The sequence below is a fragment of the Fukomys damarensis genome, unplaced genomic scaffold (genome assembly GCF_012274545.1).
Source record: "Fukomys damarensis isolate Sample0158 unplaced genomic scaffold, DMR_v1.0_HiC HiC_scaffold_5, whole genome shotgun sequence".
Taxonomy (NCBI): Eukaryota; Metazoa; Chordata; class Mammalia; order Rodentia; family Bathyergidae; genus Fukomys; species Fukomys damarensis.
In genome coordinates, this window is record NW_022900917.1 from 31,019,007 (window position 1) to 31,040,202 (window position 21,196).

The 21,196-nt window shown below is 36.6% G+C and overlaps 1 protein-coding gene and 1 pseudogene across 1 annotated transcript in view; one reads left to right on the forward strand and one right to left on the reverse strand.

Moving 5' to 3' along the window:
- Positions 1-5,084: 5,084 nt before the first annotated feature.
- Chmp4c (charged multivesicular body protein 4C) overlaps positions 5,085-21,196 on the reverse strand; it is a 32,374-nt gene continuing 16,262 nt past the window's right edge. The window contains exons 2-5 of the mRNA XM_010641617.3: positions 12,172-12,349; positions 9,664-9,778; positions 6,657-6,798; positions 5,085-6,472 (exon numbers count right to left, since the gene is read on the reverse strand). Of these exons, the coding sequence (XP_010639919.1) occupies positions 6,408-6,472; positions 6,657-6,798; positions 9,664-9,778; positions 12,172-12,349 (500 nt within the window). The 3' untranslated portion in view covers positions 5,085-6,407. The remainder of the gene's footprint in view (positions 6,473-6,656; positions 6,799-9,663; positions 9,779-12,171; positions 12,350-21,196) is intronic.
- On the forward strand, positions 14,945-15,297 carry LOC117284746 (annotated as a pseudogene).

The following is a 21,196-nucleotide window of genomic DNA, read 5'->3' on the forward strand; positions in this document are numbered from 1 at the left end:
ACTTCCACACAAGAACATTGGTGCTAACAATTTTCTTCCAGTTGATTTTATTTGCTCTATTTTTACTCTCAACGTATCTCTTGTAGACAATATTTAATTGGGTAATGTTTTGTTTCTCTTACTGATACCAATCTCTGCCTTTTAAATGGAGATCTTAATCTGCTTATATTAGTTGTTTTTATTGTATCCTCCATTTTGATTTATGATTTCTGTATCCTTCCCCCATTGGTGTTAAAAGTTAGCTTCTATTCTTGTGATGTTGACAGGTGGGGTCTTTTGGGAAGTGATTAAGTCATCAGGACTCTGCCCTTGTCAACAGGATTAATGCCTTTACAAGGAAAAGAAATTCTGAGGAGCTGCTCGCCCCTTCTAACTCCTGCCATGTGAGGATATAGCAAGTATCCCATTTGTCTCTTTGCCTGCAGGAAAAGTATAACACAATACTTGTCTTTTCTTCCACTGTGGGAAGGTGTTGTCCTCAGACTTCAAGTCTGCTAGGTCATCTTGGACTTTCCACCTTCTAGAACTGTGAGAAATAATTTTTATTATTACCCACTCTGAAATAGCAGGAATGGACTAAGATGATGTTTTATGTCTGTTTTGTTCTTTTTGTATTACTGTCTTCTCTCATGTTAAATATGTGTGTGTGTGTGTGTGCACACACAATGAAGAGTACAGATTTAACAAAATTAGTTTAGGAAAGTCAGTAAACAAAAAGCAACTACAATAAGAAGCAAAAATGACAACACCAGGGGACTCCATATAGGACACAGTTTCGAACTTATAATTTCTGAAATGCAATTGACCACAGGTGACTGAAGCCATGGACAGCAAAACTGAGAATAAGGTGGTCCTAAAATCACTAACTACATATATGTCACTCCTTTTGTGATCCACAGAGAACCCTATACTATAGTCTTTCTGGCTTTCAAGACCGATACTTAATCCTCCTGACATCATAAATAAATAGCATATCAATAACCCTCCATAGCCTGGAAATACTAGAAATGTTCAGGAAAATAATACACAATCAGAAGCATCCCGACTTGTTCAGTGCATCTCTCTTCTAAATAACAGTTCTATTACTTTGTCCTGTGTGTACTCTCTTAATGTAAAGCTCAAATGTCTTATAGGAAATAAACCTTCTAGTAAGCTGACACAAATGATGCAAAGTGAATTGGAAGTTAGAGGAGGATTTTATCTAGAAATACTTTCCCTAAGAGAAATATGAGTGTCTGTCTTAGATAGATGGAAGGAAAGAAGTGGTGACATTCTATCAGTTTCTTATGCGGGGCTGTAATGTAATGATACCAAGATATTCTCATTAGTCCTAGCTTCTTTTCGTGTTTTCTTTTCTTCTTTCTTCTTGCTAGGTTTGCTAACTTTAGCACATTATCCAATCTGTTCAGTAAGACAAATACCACTAGGATGTATGAACTGTTTCCTACTCCAATTTTCACTAAATAAGTCAGTGCTTAAACTGTGTTTGCCTGGGATGAGGATGTACTGAAGTCAAGACTGAATGATTCCCAGTTGTTGAGTACATATCAGGCATTTTTGGGTGTGTGTTTTGGTGGCCAACATCCATTCCCTCTTCTTCAGTTAAGATCACCTTGACTACCATATTTTAACAAAATTTCCCTTCCTACTTCTCAGTTTATGAGCACCCATATGACTGCCCCCAGAAGTAGCTACATGAGCCATGCTTGGTCAGTCAAATTTCCTGGCACTGGAATTTGATTCTTGAGCAGAACAACCCCCTCAAATAATGCAGCTTTCTTTTCACTACAGTAGGCCACTCAGAAAAATGACTTTCTTAGATCTGGCTGCTGCCTTTCTGTCTTATAACCTCCTTAGATTCACATTTTAAACATTTCCTTCTATTGGGATCACTATTCAAAACACTTGCGATAAATCTAAGTTTGTCTCTCTTGTTACCCTGAATACGTTTCTTACAAAAGTCAAAACAACATAACCAACATATTGGCAAGCATCTCACGTAGACGTATACAGCACTAACAAACCATCCAGCACTGCTGAACACAAGGTCACCATGAGGTGTCCAGTAAAGTCATGGAACCAATCTTCAGCCAACATCCCACATTCTCCAAGACTTTTGCCACACTAAGGATGCTTTGCAGGAGAGAATTAGATGTCCAATTAATACCTTTATTCTTTTCAATACTTTCCAATTTAAGAATAGTCTACCTGTACAACTGTTCTCTACTTAGTTTCATACTTTTCATCAGCAGAGGGGCCACATTATGATTAATTTCAAAATATTTTTATTTCCTTTTAGAGCAAAATATCTCCTCTAACAAAAAAAGAATTATTTTTAATGCTTTTGGCATTTTATACTCCATTTCATACATTTCTATGCACTTATTGATAGTAGGAAGTTAATCTTACCCAAACTAGACAGTAGAAATATATAAGAACACCATATGCAATTTTAAATTTCCCAGTAGCCACATTTAAAAAGTAGAAATAAGTAAAATAAATTTAATACCTTGAAGTTATATTTAACATTTTATTTAACACAGTACATCTAAAATAACAGTTCAACATATGATTTATATAAAATTATTCATGAGATATTTTACATTATTTTTATCTATAAAGACTTTGAAAGCCAATGTATAATTTACACTTAGAACACATCTCAAATCAGATGCAAATTTCCCCTAGAAATACATGGTCAATATATAGATTTCATGCTTTATAACTGAAACGGTCGATTTGTATAACCAAGTTGTTTAAACATACTCAAAGTTTTTTTAATAAATTAATGTAGTACTGGTTTTTAAATTTAAATTAACTGAAATTAAATGCAATTGAAATGCATTTACCCTATTGTATTAGCCACATTTCAAGTGCTCATTTCATGTGGCTAGTGAACTCTCCAGGCATGTGTGTTTAATCAGGGTTAGAAGAAACGTTCAAACATCTGTGAGCTCTCACTTGGGAGGTTCTGACATTTTAAACATGCCACAGTAACTTCCATCGTTGAAAGAGACAGATTTTTACTTGCGGTATTATGATTTGAATGTGTCACATAAAAGCTCATGTGCTGGAATTTTAGTCCCCAAATTCATGTTAGGAAATGGCTTGATGAAGTCCCAGAAATGGGTCCCCTGTGATGGACTTCATGGCTGTCTAAGAAGAAAAGAGTCAAAGCTAACACACACGCTCTGTGTCAGATGTTCTGCTTTTCCTCTTGTGTACTTTTTCCGAGTCTTTTCTTCGTTTTATTTAGGATGGTTCCTGTTACAATGCTTTCAAGTGCACAAATGTCATGGGAGGGGGACAGCGTCAAAACTACTGTTAATACCATCTGTGATGTCCTATATTTTTGCTTTCGTCTCCTTTGTTGAGGTCATGGAATGTATCTACTATGGTTGCTATAGCCAAGACATGGAGAACGTTTTTAAAAGCTGCTTGAACACCCTTCTCTTCCGTTGTACGTGCCACTTCTGAGTCTCTTCTCCCTGAATGGTGTTTCCCTTGGTTATTGGTTATTTTATTGGTTATTGGTTGTTATTTCTCTTGGTTATTGGTGACACTTCTCTGTTTTGCGTGATTGAAATTTCCTGACAAATGCTGGACTTTGGAAATGTTATATTACTGTGTGCCTGAGCTTTGTTTGAATTATTTTGTTATTGCTAATTTTTATATTCCTTTAAGTATTGAGGAGTTGTTGTTTTTTCTGGAATGCTGTCCAGTCACTTGGAATCATTTGATCATTTTCAGGCTTACTTCTTAAGCTTGTTCTTTCCTCCCTGAGTTTATTGGTACATTCTAGGTATACAGCACAGTTACATTCATCATTGGGATCTTGTACCTCTACATGACAGGTCTTGGTTCTCATTTTTTCCCCCTTGTCCCTGCCCTCCCTTCACCCCTCCTCCCCTCCCCCTTCACAAACATTTTATTTCCATTTTTTCATTTTCTCATATTTTTTCCCTTTCCCTTATTACTTTTCCCCTACCCTTCCCATTTTCCCTACGCCTTTAGCCCTTTTCTTCCTATTTCACATTGTAAAGGCGAACTTAGAATAATCTTCAGCCTAGATATAATTTGACCCCATTACTGAGGCAACATCGCTCTGAGAAGTCCCCCATATTAGGAAATCTTTCCACTCTGGTCGGTGGGACCTCTGTGAGACCCTGTGGGAGCTCTAAGGATCAACCAGGTGACATCTTTCCAGCAGTTCTCCTAACCTCAATAGTTTCCTCACACGCACATACAGAAGTTAGTTTTCAGCCCAAAAAGAAGGATCCATCTCCTCACCTCCAGAGTCTTCTTGTACTCTTTTTCAGTCTTAATCTGTAGGAACTGCCATAATGAAACACCAAGGCCTGAAAGCTTATATAAAACAAAATTTATATCTAGTAGTGTTAGAGGCACCAGACTCTAGAAGATACTAGAAGCCCAAGTCCAAGGCACCAGCAGACATGGTGTGCAGGGAGAACTCTCTCTGGTTTATAAATAGTGCCTTGTCCCTGTGCTCTCACTTGGCTACAGGTTAGGAACAAGCTCTTTGGGCCTATTTTATAAGATCACTAATCTCATCCCCGAGGCTCTGCTCTCACGATTTAGTCATCTTCTAAAAGCTTCTACAACCATCATCTTTGGGATTAGGATAGGATTTAAATATATGAATAGGGGTGAGAGGCAAACATTGCGAGCACAGTTCAAGACCACAGAGCTCTGTCTGGGTCCCCATCCTAGGAAGGCATTGACCCAGGGCACTGGTTTCCCTTCTGTTAGGAATCACGGTCAGCTTTGCGCATTGCCCGATGTCAGAAAATTGTTGTTTTCTATACTTTGTCTAGTTTTCTAGTTGAGTAAGGGAAGAAGATAAATCTAGTTCCTGTTATGCTACTGTACCAAAATATATAAAGCTCAACTGCTGCTCATTTAATAAATATTGATTGAATTCCTGCTGTGTATGAGAAATGGTGCAGAGACTAGGCACGGACCATTGGACTAAAAGACATACAGTCTCGGCCCTCGTGGTTACCACAGTTCAACAGGGAAAAACAATAATTAATTGACTGAATAAAGATGCAATATAATCATGAAAAGTGATAGAAGAGAGAGCAGAGAGCTATGAAAGCATACAGCGGGAAGAACTAATTCAGTCTGGAAAAGCAAGATGTTTCCCAAAACAAAGGTCATTTTAACTAGGACTTGAGGAATAAGGAAGATTTGGTCTCTATGTTCTGAAGGGTAGGAACACTGCCAAAGACCTAAGACGGAATGGAATCACTAGGGATCGTGGGGTCCAGCTCTTAGATTCCCCCGTGAAGACACAGAAGCTCAGAAAGCTTATTACACATGCTCATGGCACCCCAGAGACTAAAATGAGGGCTTGTTACCTTTGGATCTAGCACTCTTTCCATTCCACTATATTACTAAGCAAAGGTACAGAATACTAGAACATTTTCTGTAATAATATTTGCCATTTTAGGTTCTATGATATATTATAGGTAATACATAATTGTAAAATTTATTTTTATTTTAAAATAAATACGGCCAAAACATTATTCAAGATATGCTTCTAAATGGCAACGTTTTATATATTTACAAAGTATATACTGTAAAGTGTAAAAAAACCTGCAAAACAGCACAAAACAGAAAAGAATAAGCACTCCCACATTTAGTACATTGAAGCCATAACAGCATCATAATGGCCTGGAAGTGTTAACGCAGATCCCTAAGTGGCTAAATTATACCCAGGAGATTCCTGCTCAGCAGTGTAAGCTGTTAGTGCTTTCAGACATTTTGGAAAATGCATCCATTGCCCCATTCCAAGCCTAATTGGCATAATAAATGTCAATTAAAGCTTCTTTAAAGTTTTAAATTGCAAAACTTAAGTGCAACTACATGTATAGAGACTTATACAGGACTCTGGAGAAAGAAATCTCCCCTAAAAGAGATACAATGTATTTCTGTTTATCACTAATGATAAATACACCCAGGAACCTTGCAGTTACATAGTAAGGAAATTTTCCTCAGCTTTCCTAAATGTACCCTTAATCAACAAATTCAAACTGTTGTATGTCTGCTATGTCAGCAGAATTCAGTTTTCTTCCAACAAATACACAGAAGGTGTCAACTACATGCCAAGACTGGAAATACAGTAGTGACCAAGTAAACATACAATGCCCTACCCCATTCATACGGACAGATCCTCTAAGGCACGCTGGGAAGCCCTTTTCTGTCATTGATTTTATGTCTTCATGACTCCTTTCTTAATTTTTAACTATGAAGCTTAAAAGACAATTATTCATCAAGTGTAAATATGAAACAGGGTCTTTGTTAACTTCTGAACTTGGCCAAAATATTTTTATGTCTTATGTATATAGTGCATTTATATACGTGTCCACAAATTCAATTTTAGTTTAACAAGAAGCCCAAGCTGCCAGTTCGTTGAAATCATCTTCCTCTTCGGTTCTTCTGGAAGATGCTGGAATACAAAAACAGTAAAACTTAAGTCACTGGAGTCATTCACACTTTCAGCACAGAAAACAAAATGAATTATGTATAAAGTGTGTTAATTCATGAAGTCAAATATAAGTGCTTAACAGGGTGCGTCTGGCTATGACTTTAGTAAGCTAGGAGAACACATGTAGTGGATTTTTGTAACAGACCTGTGCGAGACCTATGTGCACTCGGCTTTCTATCTGGCTGTGCCACGAGAGAAGAGGAAGGCACTTTCGGAAGCCGGATATTTGTCATCTTCTTATTTAATTCCTCCTGCTCCAGTTCTTCAAGTTCTGCCATCAACTCATCCTGAATGCAGGAGAAAGGAAGAATTAGAGAGTTAACGTTTCAAGAAGTGGGTTTCCTTAAACACAATAACAAGAACATCTGCTACCCAATTGATATGTGAGAACCCAGTGAAATGGAATATTTATTTTGAAACTAAGCCTGTTTTGCAACACTGAGCAATGATTAAAAAATGAATATTTGGGGTTGTGCAAATTTGTTGTAGTTAATCTTATAATACTTCAGCAAACAGCCATTCAAGTAATTTGCGCTAGCTGAATATATAATCTCTTCAGTTTCTGGGAAGTTTACACCTTGCCTGTCATTTTTCCAATATGTTCTTTTCTCCTGTTAAGAAGCTGTGAAACTTTAATTAAAGAAAACAAATATTTTTATTTGGGCTAATGCTACTGAGAAAACAAATATAGCGAGACCATAATGCACAAAAACTAAAAAGAATCAAAGGTACTTTGGCTCCTTTGTCAAATCACCAGTCAATATAAATCATGCATGCATTTGAGGTATTAAAACTTAATTCAACATAAATATAACATATTTTCTCTTTTAACAGTGATCCTTGTGAGTTTAGTTTATTCTAAAATAATTCTGTGTTTAAAAATGCAGAAAGGCAAAATTAGTTCAAGACTGTAAGGATGTAGATCGCCTATACCAGGCCTGAGATGACTTGAAATAGTTCATATCTAGCTGTCCTTAGGTCCTCAGTTAGAGACCAACTCCCCTCAGAAGGAGGAGTTTTAGTCAAAACTAAATTTGTCATCATGTGTTTCTCACGTCATCATACTAAGAAATATCCTAAATAGTTTCCCTGGTGTGAATTATCTGCAACAATGCATAAGATCCTAATAAGATTACTGACATTTAGAAATGGGAAGAAAGGAGCTAAAGGCGTAGGGAAGGTGGGATGGGTAGGGGAAGGGTAATAAGGGAAAAAAATGTGAGAGATTGAAAAGATGAAAATAAAGTGTTTGTAGATGGGGAGGGGAGGAGGGGGTGAAGGGAGGGCAGGGGTAAGGGGAAAAAATGAGAATCAAGACTTGTCATGTAGAGGTACAAGATCCCAACAGTGCATGTAACTGTACCGTATCCCTAAAATGTACCAATAAACACAATTAAAGCTGAAAAAATAAAGAAATACCCTAGTGAGAAATGAATAAACACTTATATTCAACCAAGTAAATTATTTATTTCTTCATTCACTCATAACAAATGTATTAAGACTTCCATCCTGGGAAGGTTTTGAACTCAGCACTGGGGGTCAAAAGTTAAATAAACACTCTCTACATTCAAGGAGCTCATGCCTGAATTTGGGATAAAGACATACAAATAAATATATTAAATGGAGAATTACAAGACCATGGAGCAAGAGAGAAGACAGTTAAGTCACTCACTCGATAAGCAAGTCAATTAGTATCAACTTTGTAGTGTGCTATCTGACCTCTATTAAGTCAACTACACGAAAAGGAAACAAAATGTGAACGTGTATAGTCTCAGTGAAATGCCATCATCAAAATAAATATGTGTTTTGTGGTGTTCCACAGGTTCTATAAATAAAATGATATCAGGCTAAATTTTCTGATGTTCTATCTCTGCTCACAAAGCAATTAGGAATATGGAAACTACATTTATATCAGAATAAGGTATCATCTGCTGAATTCATGCCCAGAATTGCAGATAGTGCTTGATATTTAGACACAGCACCAAAAAGATATTGATGCTTTCTTTACAAATAAGATGACAGCAGAGTAGTCAGCTCCACCATGATTTTTAGCTTTTGGATACCAAGCACTTATTTGATCATTATAAAATAGTTGCAGAACTTAAGAAATTTTGAAGATAATCCAATAGTTTCCACTTTATAAATGAGAAAACTAAGGGTCAGAAAAATAAAGGGATTTATTTAAGTTTTTGCTAAATGGTAGAATCAAAATGTCCCCATCAACCCAGTCCCTTTCCACCGTGTCATACTGTACTCTTTACACTGTGGGCCTGCAAACTTATTTATGAATGGCCAGTCAGTAACTTTTTAGACTTCACAGGCCACAAATCTTCCCCTGGCATGTTGTCTTCTTTACTTTTATTCTCTACACTTTAAAATGCTAAAACCACTGCCATTTGTCACTATGAGAATGATGTGGGCTACAAGCCATATTTTGCCAAACCTCGATCCATTTTTAAAAGTTGTAAACACTGAATTCTCATTTTCTAGGATTCCATGAGACCAAATATTTACTTGTAAGCTGTAACATTTTTAATAAAAGCAAGAAGTTCAATTCTTTGCTATGCTACTCCAATATTTCTAAATGTGTCCTAGTCCTACTTGTGTAAGCATTGAGTAGAACAATTGAAATTCACAATGTAGACACCATCATTATAATTACAGACTGTATTATTGGACTTGATTAATCTGAATGGAATGTGTGTGTTAATAATGCCACTCCACATTTGTTCTGTTTCATAGCCTGTGTCATAAACAGAGGCAGCCTAACCTCTAATTTAATAGCTACAGAGCATGGTATGTCTGTTCTTTGCAGACTGACACAGTCTGCTTTGTTTGCCCAGATGTGCTAGCATGTGATTCCTTGTAATAGGGTTATCTGGGCTCCAACCATTAAAAGTCACCAACTTTACATAATCACATGCTGCTTTTCCCTTAATAGCTGAAAACTTAATTAGGAGGCTGTATGCCAAACTATATTAATCTTTCCTTTAAATTGGAGCTGCTAATGTTTCATTTACCTCCTAAGAGAAGTACATTTGCAACAACTACCATTTATTCTTAAAGTAATAAAAGAAATGACAACTTCATTTTACAGGAAGCTATGCTTTATAGCAGCTACAATACCACATTGTTTATGTTATGTTACCCACCTCATCAAAGCCGTCGCCAAATCCAACCCGTTGAGAAAATGCTTCTGAGATTTCTTGGGCAATATCCTGTTGCTCTGTGATCTCTTGCATCAAATCATCAATTTTGTTCAGATCCCTGGGAAGTAATATTGAAATATTTGTCGAAATATTTTATAATTTAGTGAACTTAGGAATAAATTCATATGAAAAATGAGTCCATGTAAACTAAATTATTTCAGTAGCATAACAAAAAATCCTGGTGATAATATTTTTAAAATAATTTTTAAAAAATAATTTGTATTTTAAAATTAACAATCCTATAGATTCATACATTAAATATTAAGTAAATAGCCATTATCATTGGGAGTCATTAGAAATCAAATTATTTTACAACTAATACTATTTATGGAACCATTTTGAAAATGGTAGGGCATATGTAAAAGTTAAATATATGCTGCTGTGTATTACCTCTGGGAAAAATGGTATCATGGAACACCAAGGACCACCATGACCAAGCCAAGTGTGCCAGCTTTCAGTAGTCACTCCGAAAGCAGGCCTCTGTAGATGTTAAACTCTGGGGCTAGAGAACTATTTTCTATAATACCTAATATCTCTGAGATCTGGCTCCCTGAGGGTCTCTAACAGTGGTGATGTTCTGGAGGTTACTAAAGACAGCAGGATGAAATCTCCTAAGTCCTCAGAAGAATCAACAATCACAGCAAGTAATCCAAGAAGCCACAGGGCAGATGTCTGATTCAACAACAGTTTCTAGCACCTGAGTCCCACTGGCCTCTACCCTTCAGCCTGTTAGTGTCTAAAGGCCACGTTCTGGGCTGTTTTTAATAACACTCCACCTCTGAACCATTCCTTTAACTCTCAAAGTAAGCAAGACTCACTGAACACAAGAAAAAATGATACCTCCCTTTATTACTAAGTAACCAGAACACTGGAAGTTTGAGTTCCCAGGGGAATTCATCTTTTTTTGAGTTTCTCAGACTCTGTACACCATAAAAAAGCTGCAGACTTTGACATATTTTATGTAGTAATGAAAAAGAATATTTTTACCACTCTCCTACCACCCTGTAGCTCCCATCTTTATTATTATATTACAATGACTGTAATGATTAAATGGAATATGAGAAACGTATGGCTACAGTTTGGAGATGGGTGAATCTTCCTCAGAAGGAACACAATGGCATGACGATGCTAAGTTACTGGAGAGAAAGGCTAACTTTGCAGCACATTGGAACTCCCAGGTTACAGCAGCAACAGAGTATTGTGAGTCTGATAATGAATCTGATGCTCTCTCTAAAGCTGCCAAAGTGGTGGCTGATGTTAATGAATTATCAAGTCAAAAAAATTTTGGTAAGGTTATCTCCACTGGCCCATCCTCTCCCTTTTTCATCTTCACCCACCATATAAAAATTTGTCTACATTCTTCAGTCACCCATTGCTCTTATGCACCCCGGGTCCCGAATCCACTATGGTGTCCAGTATCAAGAAAGGATTGAATCTCAGGCATTTATTTTCCAGAGCAAAAGTAAAGCAAATCTCCACCAGCCTCACTGTCAATAGAAACATGGATAATCAAGTGAAGACTCTGTGCCAGGAATTCTGCTCACTTTGTTCTATCATTGTGTTTCACAGCAGCTGCACAAAGGACATTCCATTATTATCACCAATTTACGTATGAGGAAACTAAGTTATGGAGAGGCAAAGCAATCTGACCAAAGGATAATCAACTATACAACTAGGAATATAAACCCAGGGATTTGATCTCTAAACTGTAGAAGTTGATCTTGATAAGTATTTTTCTGGGTCAGTGGTTCTCAAACATAGGGTAGAATCAGAATCACTTGGGAACTTGGCTAAAGATGAAAAGGCCATAAAAGGGGAAGGGGGAAAAGGAGGGGAAAGAAAAGGGAAAAGGAAAAGAAAAAATGTGAAAAAATGAAAAAATGGAAACGAAGTCTTTGTAAATATAGGGAAAGGGGAAGGGAGGGCAGGGGTATGGGGGAAAAAACAAGAACCAAGATATATCATGTAAAGATACAAGATCCCAATGATAAATGAAACTGCATTGTTTGCTTTAAATGTACCAATAAACTTAATGAAAAAAAAAAGAAATCATATCCTAGTTCAAAGATTCAAATTCATTCTCTCTGTCAGCACTTTATCCAAACGATTCTTATTCCTGTCAAAGTTTTGGCAACTACAATCTTACAGGGCTAACATCCCCCCAGATATTGACAATGAAGTCTTTTTAAAGTTATAAAATTAAATTATTCACTTTTAGACAATCATGAGGAAAATGAGAAACACTAGAAATGGACTCCCTTCTATTTTTCATAAATTTCTTCTTTTGGTGTTGTTACTGTAACCTCCAAATTCCCCCTGACAAAGCATCCCATTCAATAAATTAAAAAGCTTCAGATGCATGAGCCCATTCCACCAAAACTCATCATAATTTCAAAGGCTTTTCCAGTTTTGAGGATATTAATGATTGAAAGGAATGCCAAAGTCACTCACATGTTTTCATGAACTGCTTTCATTGCTTTCGCTGCAAGGCCCATGTTTCTTAACACCTCAGTGTTGGTGTGCGAATTCTCCAGGGCTTCTCTCTGAAACTCAATGGTGGAAAGGGTGCCATCGATCTGAGTAAGCTGCTTCTCAAACTTCTTCTTCCTTTTTAGTGCCTGCAATGCAGCTGCAGAAGGAAAAGGCCACATTTGTGAGGAAACAGATTGAGACACTCAAGAACTGCTGATACCTAAGGACAGAGAGTATATCAAATAATCCTGAGACACTTACAGGTAAACATGTGTTTTCTCAATCACTACACACTAACTACCATTCCTTCAAACATTTCTTTTTATTCTTCTAAAGATCTGGGAAATGAAAGAAGATAAAAAGTGATTTTCCTCATACATGATTTTCCTCATACATGATTTTCCTCAAACATGTCAGAGAAATGTTTCTTTGACTGGGTTTTACAAAAATGACAGGTGAAATTCATGAAATCCAAACATGTCAGAGAAATGTTTCTTTGACTGGGTTTTACAAAAATGACAGGTGAAATTCATGAAACAGAAAAATAAGCCTGTTGAGAAGGAAAATATCTTAGTGGTTGTTGATTTTACTCACTGAAAGGCAAGTGTCTGGGCTGAGCCTCTCAGCAGGAACCCGGGAGGGATCCATGCATTTGTTGTGAGTTCCCCAGACATAAGAGCCAAGACGAAAGCAGAAGCAGCAGAGCCAGAGCCCAAGAACTGCTTGTTTTTATTCCTTTAGCCCTTATTTAGTCATTATTAGACACAATGATATATACTGAGAAACAAGAGCTGTGTATCCTGGCATGATCGTGTTGCAAACACATAGTGGTCTACACTAAGTCATGTTTGCATAATTGTGTCCCGTTATGACACACCCCTGACAGTGGGGTCATGTCCTTAAGTATCCTTAGGTTCCCTCAAACTTTGAGATCATTAATAGTGGTATCTCACAGCACATTTATTGAGACTCAAAGAAAGGAAGTGACTCTTTTGCTGGTGGTGACTGGAACCAAAAGAAAAAATGCTCAGCTGCATGTCTTGATCTAAAATAATTATGAAGAGGTTACTAAGGTCACATCTAACCACGAGTGTTCATGAAATCTATGAAGCTAGAATTACATTCAGGATTAAATGGCATACTGGTGAGAAAAAACTATTGCCTTTAGAAAATTTGTATCTACCTAAGGTCATTCTGAATCTACAAAACTGAGTCCTCCTGACTGTGGCTCCTCTGAAGACACACACATAAAAATAAAGCTTTAATGTCTCTCTCTCTCTCTCTCATATATATATATATATATATATATACACATACATATATATATACATATATATATATGTATATATATATATACACACACACATACACACATACACATAACATTTAGATATATACATGCACACACACATATATACATACACACATACACACACATAACATTTAGGAGAAATGTTAAAAAAAAAGCATCAAAAGAATGTTCATACACAGATAAGTGATTATACAGGACAAACGATTCCAAAACTGAAAGATTAACACCCTAACACCAAACCCCCTGCTGCATGAGCTCTTCTCGCTAGCCCACCCACACTCTGGAGTTCATTTCATCTTTTCTCTTTCAATAAATCAATCCCACTGCTACCCTTAGGTGCTCTGCTCAATACTTTACTTAGGACATCAAGAACCTGGAGAACACTCCCAACCTGGTAACATTATCACAAGAGTTTTCTCAAAGTGCATTTATCTACCTACAAGTAACTCAAGTTTAGCATTCTTTATAACAGAGTGCTACTCCATTATTTATAATAAATACCATACCTTCTTTATTCATTCATCTGTTGATGGACATATAGGCTGACTCCAAGATTTAGCTATTATAAATTGTGCTGCTATAAATATAAGTATGCCTATGTCACTGTAATATGATGACTTTAACTCTTTTGAGAAGATCCCTAGAAAGAGAATAGCTGGGATTTCTACTTTAGTTTCTTGAAGAATCTCTATACTAATCTCCATAGCGCTTGTACTAGTTCACATTCCAAGCAACAATGCAGAAGGCTTCCTTTTTCCTCACAGGCTTACCAGCATTTGTTATTATTTGATGTCTTGATGATAGCCATTCTTTCTAGAGTAAAATGGTATCTCAGTGTTCTGAAATAAATCTGTACACAAGCTTAGATACTGCATGGTCTCCCTATATGAGAAACCACAAATATAAATAAAATAAAAGATAAATAACAGGAGTAATAATAAATAGGGAGATTTTTCTCAAATGTGAAAGGGAACAAGAGATGAAAGGAAGAAGGGGACGGCCACGGAATGAGAAAAAAAATGGTAAAGAATGAAAATAGAGCTTTTGCCAATAGAAAGGGGACCAAGAGGTAGAAGGAGGTGAGAGGAATAGGAAGGGTAGGGGGTGAAAAGAACAAGTACTTTTTTATATGTATGTACCAACTTCACATGTTTAATGTATCCATATGTACTGCAAACATGTACTAGTAAAAAATAAAATTCTGTTCTATTCCAAAAAATAATAGCAAAACAAGAGAGATCTCTGAAAAAAGTCTCCTACTTCTGTTTTGGTCAATTTCTGGTAAACTCAACAGAACATTATGGAGACAGGAGGTTATTTATTCCAGTTTCTTCATTGGTCTGGGAACGCTCACAGCCATTACATTTTTTGGTGAATTTTATTAGTAATCAGTATAACACTTTTTTCTCTCTCTCTGGTTACTGAGGCCAAGCAACTGTCATGAATGACACGGTAACTATCCAGACCAGCAAATTCATGAGCAACTGATTATTTCAGAGGAAACACCCAAGAAGGTGTTTGGGGAAATTAGCCTACATATTAAATACCACACTATATGTCATCTTGTTTTTTGCTTCAGGATCCATTTTGGTGGTGGCACAACAATTAGCTTTAGCACTATTTATGCATCAAGGAATTATGCAAAGTAAAGGGAACCCAAGCATAGACTAGTAAAACATGGCCTGCATAAGAAGGAAAATATCTCAAGGAAACGTTGAAAGGAACAGAACACAATGAAAAAAGTCAGGCTGGGTGCAAAGACCAGTGTTGGTGCTGGCAAAAAGAAGGAATAAAGATTCTGCAACAACTTTATCTGTGGCGATTATGTGAATTTTTCATAAGATTAATTTACAAATTTCTTTAAAATCAGTGTACAATTTTACCCTCTGTCTCATTTTATCTTTTTCACCTTTAATTTCATTTTGTTTTTATTAATTAATGTTTTTACCTTCTTTTGGTTACAGTTTGCCTGTGACAATTTTTACCTAAACCTTGAATTAAAATTATTCTTCATTTTCATTTTTAGGATGCCTATTACAAAGAGCATATACTGGGTATTTAGTTTGTGACAAAATTTGTAGCTTACTTAGATAATCTCAATGTTTTAAGGTAAACTTTAACTCAATTTCAATTACTGTAGAGATATATTATCCAAAAGTGGTCTTTCTACTGTCATCTTCTGTGTGCTTCTGTTTATTATACTATTTTCCTCTTTGTTTTCATGTTTTAATGTAGATTGATCAAACATCTGTTTGCTTCCCTTTATCATTTTATATACTTAATTTATTCTCTTCACACACTTGTATTTAAAATAGACACAATATAGCAAGTTTTCTAATGTGTTAAAAATTAATCTCTATCTATTATTTACTCTTCCCAAACAAGATTCCCCCAATGTTTGATTAAACCCCACAACATTTGATTACAACAATATGTAACTTGACTAGTTCCAGATGATTACCAGTCTTTCTGCTACCTTTTCGATCTCTAAGGGAGCATTTCTCAGCAATTGGTTCAGTCACAATTTCAATATTTACACTAAGCTATAGTATTTACTGGCTTATTTTCTTACTATCATTCTTGAATTTCACACTGTCCTCTTTCTTAGATTGCTTTGTTTTTATACTTACTGGAGTGAATCTTTATTATTTTTTCAACAAACATTTTCAGTACACAGGTATAAATTCATAGAAGTGCACAGATATTAATTCTCTGAATACATTTAAAAGTGTCCTTTTATTCCAAATTTAGTGATAGTTTATATTTTTACAGAATTCTAGGTTCAAAATATTTTTAAATTTTCAATAACACTTGGCATAGTTTGCATTTCAAACATTTGATGAAAATATGCTCATTTCTTTGGAGATAAAATGTGTTTTTGTGAGCAGGGCTTTAGCTCAATGTCCCCAGCCTGCCTTGGAAGTGCAAGGTCCTAAATTACATCTCAGTACCAAAAAAAAAAGAAAAGCTCTTCTGCTTCTCTGAAAATATTAAGACTTTAGTTTTTATCCTGGAGTTATAACATTTCATAGTATATTTATAAATTCGTATCTTTTACTTTTTGTTTCTTTCCAACTAAGCATTCCGTATTTTTATTCTGAAGAAATAAATTTCTTTACCTTTGGAAATCATAATCTATTATCTATGGCTCCTATTATTTCTGTCTACCCTTGTTCTGAAAACCCTGCTCTAGTTTTATTTAATCTTCCATTTCATTATCCTTCTCTTTACTACCTTTTCCTTTTGGAAATCCCTATACGGCGGATTTGACTTCTTTTACTCTGTCCTCCAATCTATTAATTTATGCTTCCATCTTTTCAGTCTAGGTTCTGGGAGAATTTCTTGACTTTATCTTTCAGATCATTAACTTAGACTTCGGACAAATTTATTTTACTTTTTAGTACCCTTTAATTGGTTTTTAAAAAATTATATTGCTAGTTTCTTGTTATCTAGTTGCTGGTTTTCATGGCTGCTTATTCATGTTCCAAAGACACAATAACTGGCCAGGGATTTAGCATAGTGGCACCGTGCTTGCCTTGCAAGTGTAAGGTCCTAAGCTCAATCCTTGGTAATAAAAAAAAAAAAATGCAATAACTTCTTGAATCCCCCTAAAGATAATAATATGCTTTCTTACCACTTTTCATTCTGATACTGTCTCCTGTTGAATTCTATTGTTTACTTTGATCATGTAAAATGAGATTCCACCTCACCCCACAAAGAATGGCTGCTATCAAGAAATCACACCATAACAAATATTGTCAGGGTTGTGGGGAGAAAGGAACCCTTCTCCATTGATGGTGGGAGTGCAGACTGGTGCAACCACTATGGAAATCAATATGGAGAGACCTCAAAGCCCTGGGACTAGAGATTCCATTTGACCCAGCCATCCCTCTGCTGGGTATCTTTCAAAAAGAATTAAAAGAATCATATCACAGTGATGTATGCGCACCCATGTTTATAGCGGCACAGTTTGTAATAGCTAAAACTTGGAAACAGCCCATTTGCCCATCAGTTGGAAACTGGATAAAGAAGATGTGTTTTTTCTATAAAATGGAATATTACTCAGCGATAAAGAATGAGAAATTAGATTGATTCATAGGAAAATGAATACATTTCGAAGATATACTCCTAAGTGAAATAAATAAGTCACACATGTGTAAATACCAAATAGTTTCTCTGGTGTGAATAAAATGTCATAGTACATAAGATCCTAATGAGATAATTGACATTGTGAAATAGGAAGAAAAGGGCTAAAGATGATGGGAAAGTGGGAAGGGAAGGGGAAAGGAAATAAGGGAAAAGAAAAAAATGTGAGAAAATGAAAGAATGGAAATGAAGTGTTTCTAAAGGGGGAGGCGAGGAGGGGATGAAGGGAGGGCAGGGACAAGGGGAAAAAATGAGAACCAAGACCTGTCATGTAGAAGTACAAGATCCCAATAATGAATGTAACTGTACTGTATACCTAAAATATACCAATAAACTCATTGAGGTAAAAAATATATTGCTCCTCACTTGGAACACAAAAAATTAAAAATACATAAATAAATGCTTTTCTTTAAAATTCTTCTGAACTTCCGATGATGTCGGTTCATACTGTCAGTGAAAGACTAAAATAGATAATGCAAGTATGGCAGGTGCATGTCTGTCCTAACAGGACAGTAGTTCCCCAAGGCCTCTCTATTGAAATGAAAAGCTGCCCGGGGCTCTGTGAGAAGTGGGTGTGATAATTCCAGCAGCAAGGCTCCTTCCATGGGTGGGAGAAAATGCACAGCTGGCGATTCCTAGATTGCGAAAGCCCTTGTGAGAGATGCGGTTTTCTTCCCACCCTCTCTGCCCACGGTGGAGGCCGAGCGTTATCACAGGCACACCTCTATTTCCCTCTTCAGCTGCACCACCAGAGTTTAAGTGCTTGCTGAACAGTATGTACACTTTCATTATAAAACAGCTTTTATTTATTTAACCTGTCCTTTAGGAAAGAAATTTTAAAAAAATTTTGATGTCAAGTGGTTTAATGATCTTTGTACAGATTCCACTCAAGAGAGGCTGATCACTTAATGGCCAAGCTGTGTGAGAGTTTCCTACACTACGAAGGGAGAAGGGCCAGCTGTACTGTGCTCTACTCTGCCAGCGGATCCACCGCTATTTCTATATCTATCACACTGTAATTATTTGTAAAGACTATTCTGCCCCACTTCTCTTATGTCAAATATAAAGGTAGAAAAGATAGAGCCACCTTAGTCTAAGTGCTGTACGTATATTATGTTATTTATGCCATTTAACTCTCACAAAAAGCCTGAGCAGATAACCATTTTACAGATGATGAAATAAGCAAATGAGTAAACCTCATAATTCTGTGTCCAGAGTATAATACCATGGCTCAATGGAAACAGTATGGCCTTCAAGACCAGTACGTGAACCCCACTTCCATGAATAGTTGCACTCGTGGACAAGTCACTTCACTCCTTTCAGTTTGTTTGCTGTTCTGGGAATGGGGGCACTACCAGCCTAGGAGACTAACTAGAGTGATGACCTGGAAAACATCTTGTGCAGACCCTGTGAATGGCAGCTGTATAGCAACTAAATATTATCATTAACATTGTATATTAACATTACAGTACGTTCTTAATGAAATTTACATCTTACTTCTGATCATCACTGCAAAACAAATTACACAGTTTTCAGCATCACTCACCATAACGAGATTGTAATATTACAAAATATCTCCACATTTCAATAGGTGCAGCAAGCCATGGTATACATCCTACGAGGATAAATTCCAAATAACCATCTCCACCCAACATACCCGAGAGTAGAAATGTCAGCATGTCTCCTCCCTAATCTTGTCAATCTAGTCAGGCTATATGGAACCTAGTAATATCCACAGACCTAAAAGTATTTTTCTTTTTCTTTTTTCTTCAAAACATTGCTTTAGGGCTGGGGATTTAGCTCAGTGACACCACCATTTGCTCCAATAGTGCAAGGTCCCGAGTTCAATCCCCAGTACCAAAAAAAAAAAATTACTTTAAATTCTCCATTGTGAAATGCCATATTAATGTTAGATCTTTTTGAAAATCAAGAAATATAATTTGGTATTAAAAGTCTTGAAGTCTCTACACCTATACTTTAATCCTACCCATAATATCTGTGTATGGTAACCTGGATATGCGACCTCAGTTCTTCTTGCTAATGGTCTGTCACTTGAATAACAGCACCATCTAGAAGACAACAAAAGAACACTGTGTTCTGGAGTCGCCTATGTTCCAATCAGGGCTCCCTCTTTTATGGCTGTTGGCTTTATATGCATTGTTTAGATTCCTGGGAAATGGGAATATAACTCATTCAGTTGTCACGCATTAAATGAAATAATAGAAGTGGAGTGTTTAGTACAATGCCTGGAGCATACTGAGTGATGATTACTAAATATCAGGGATCTTCACACGTTGTCAGAAACCAATGCAGGAGCTACACAATATAACTTAACCCAGCAAGTATTACATAGTTATTACTAAGTACTTTTTGTTTTCTCTCCTGTGAGAAAGAGAAATGTTTCTCTATTATAACAATAAAAAAATATTGCCAGGTTGACAAGAAATGGCACTGGGCACTGGCCTCAGTATCGGGGAGTCAAGAGGAAGATGTGGGGCCCAGGGACCATAGCCTGATCTAATGAAAGCAGCACTGCTGGGCTCCAGTTCACAGCCGCCTTGCAGACCTGCAGACCCACCCTTCCATGTATGTGTTCAAAAGAAGCAAGAAATCTGGGTTTACGTACAGAATCCCTTACTTTTAAATGGCAATTCAGTTTTACATCCTGTATGACTAACACCAGTAACTTCTGTGTGGCTGGATCTGGCCCCAGGACACTTAACATTTACTGTAACTCCCACCTGGCATGGTAAGTGCCTCTCAAACATTAAGACAAGAAGCTTCATTCCAAACAGCCAAGAAGTGCATAGGAGCCTCTATGAGCTGTTGAGGCCACTTTTTTTTTTTTTTTCCATCATGAGTTGAACAGTCCTTGAGTTTTTTTCCTAGCAAACAATTTAGGAAGAAAGGAGCTGTATTTTTTCAAAGGCTCACAACAAATGCTGCAAATCAAGCACCGTTCCTTATTTGGCAAAGAAGGATATTTTTAGAACCATGTAATTTAACCTTTTTAGAAGGTATAATTCTATCCTCCAAACTCCTGCATGTGCTTCTTAAGCAGCTGGTGAAAAGTGGACAACATTCTTTCTAAAACAAAGAAAGCTAATGTTTCCCTTTGTGGTGGAGAAACAGCCAGGGGTTTTGTCTGCTGGCCTAACAGGGATGTTTTTTCAGCAACAGAGTTACAGAACAATGTGCTTTATGTGCACCTGCTAATAGATCTATGAAGAGTCCTTCCTGTGCTCTGCTGGGGATTGACAATGAAATGTAAGAATTACCCACTAGAACCAAAATTAAAGTAGCTCTATGCAACTTTCCTATGCTGCCAAAAGAAGACTTTTGGTGATCTCTGCCAAATGACTTAAAAAAGCAGAAAAAGGTTGCAGTTCTACCGCTCCTATAATGCACAGAATGTCTTGGTTTTCAAGGTCAGTTATTCTTCACTCATCTAGGGTGTATAACTGGGCATGATTAACCAATTAGTGAGCAAACAGGAAGCCTTTTTTAAGAATTATCCTCTCCAGTGGACGCAGACAAACCTGTCTT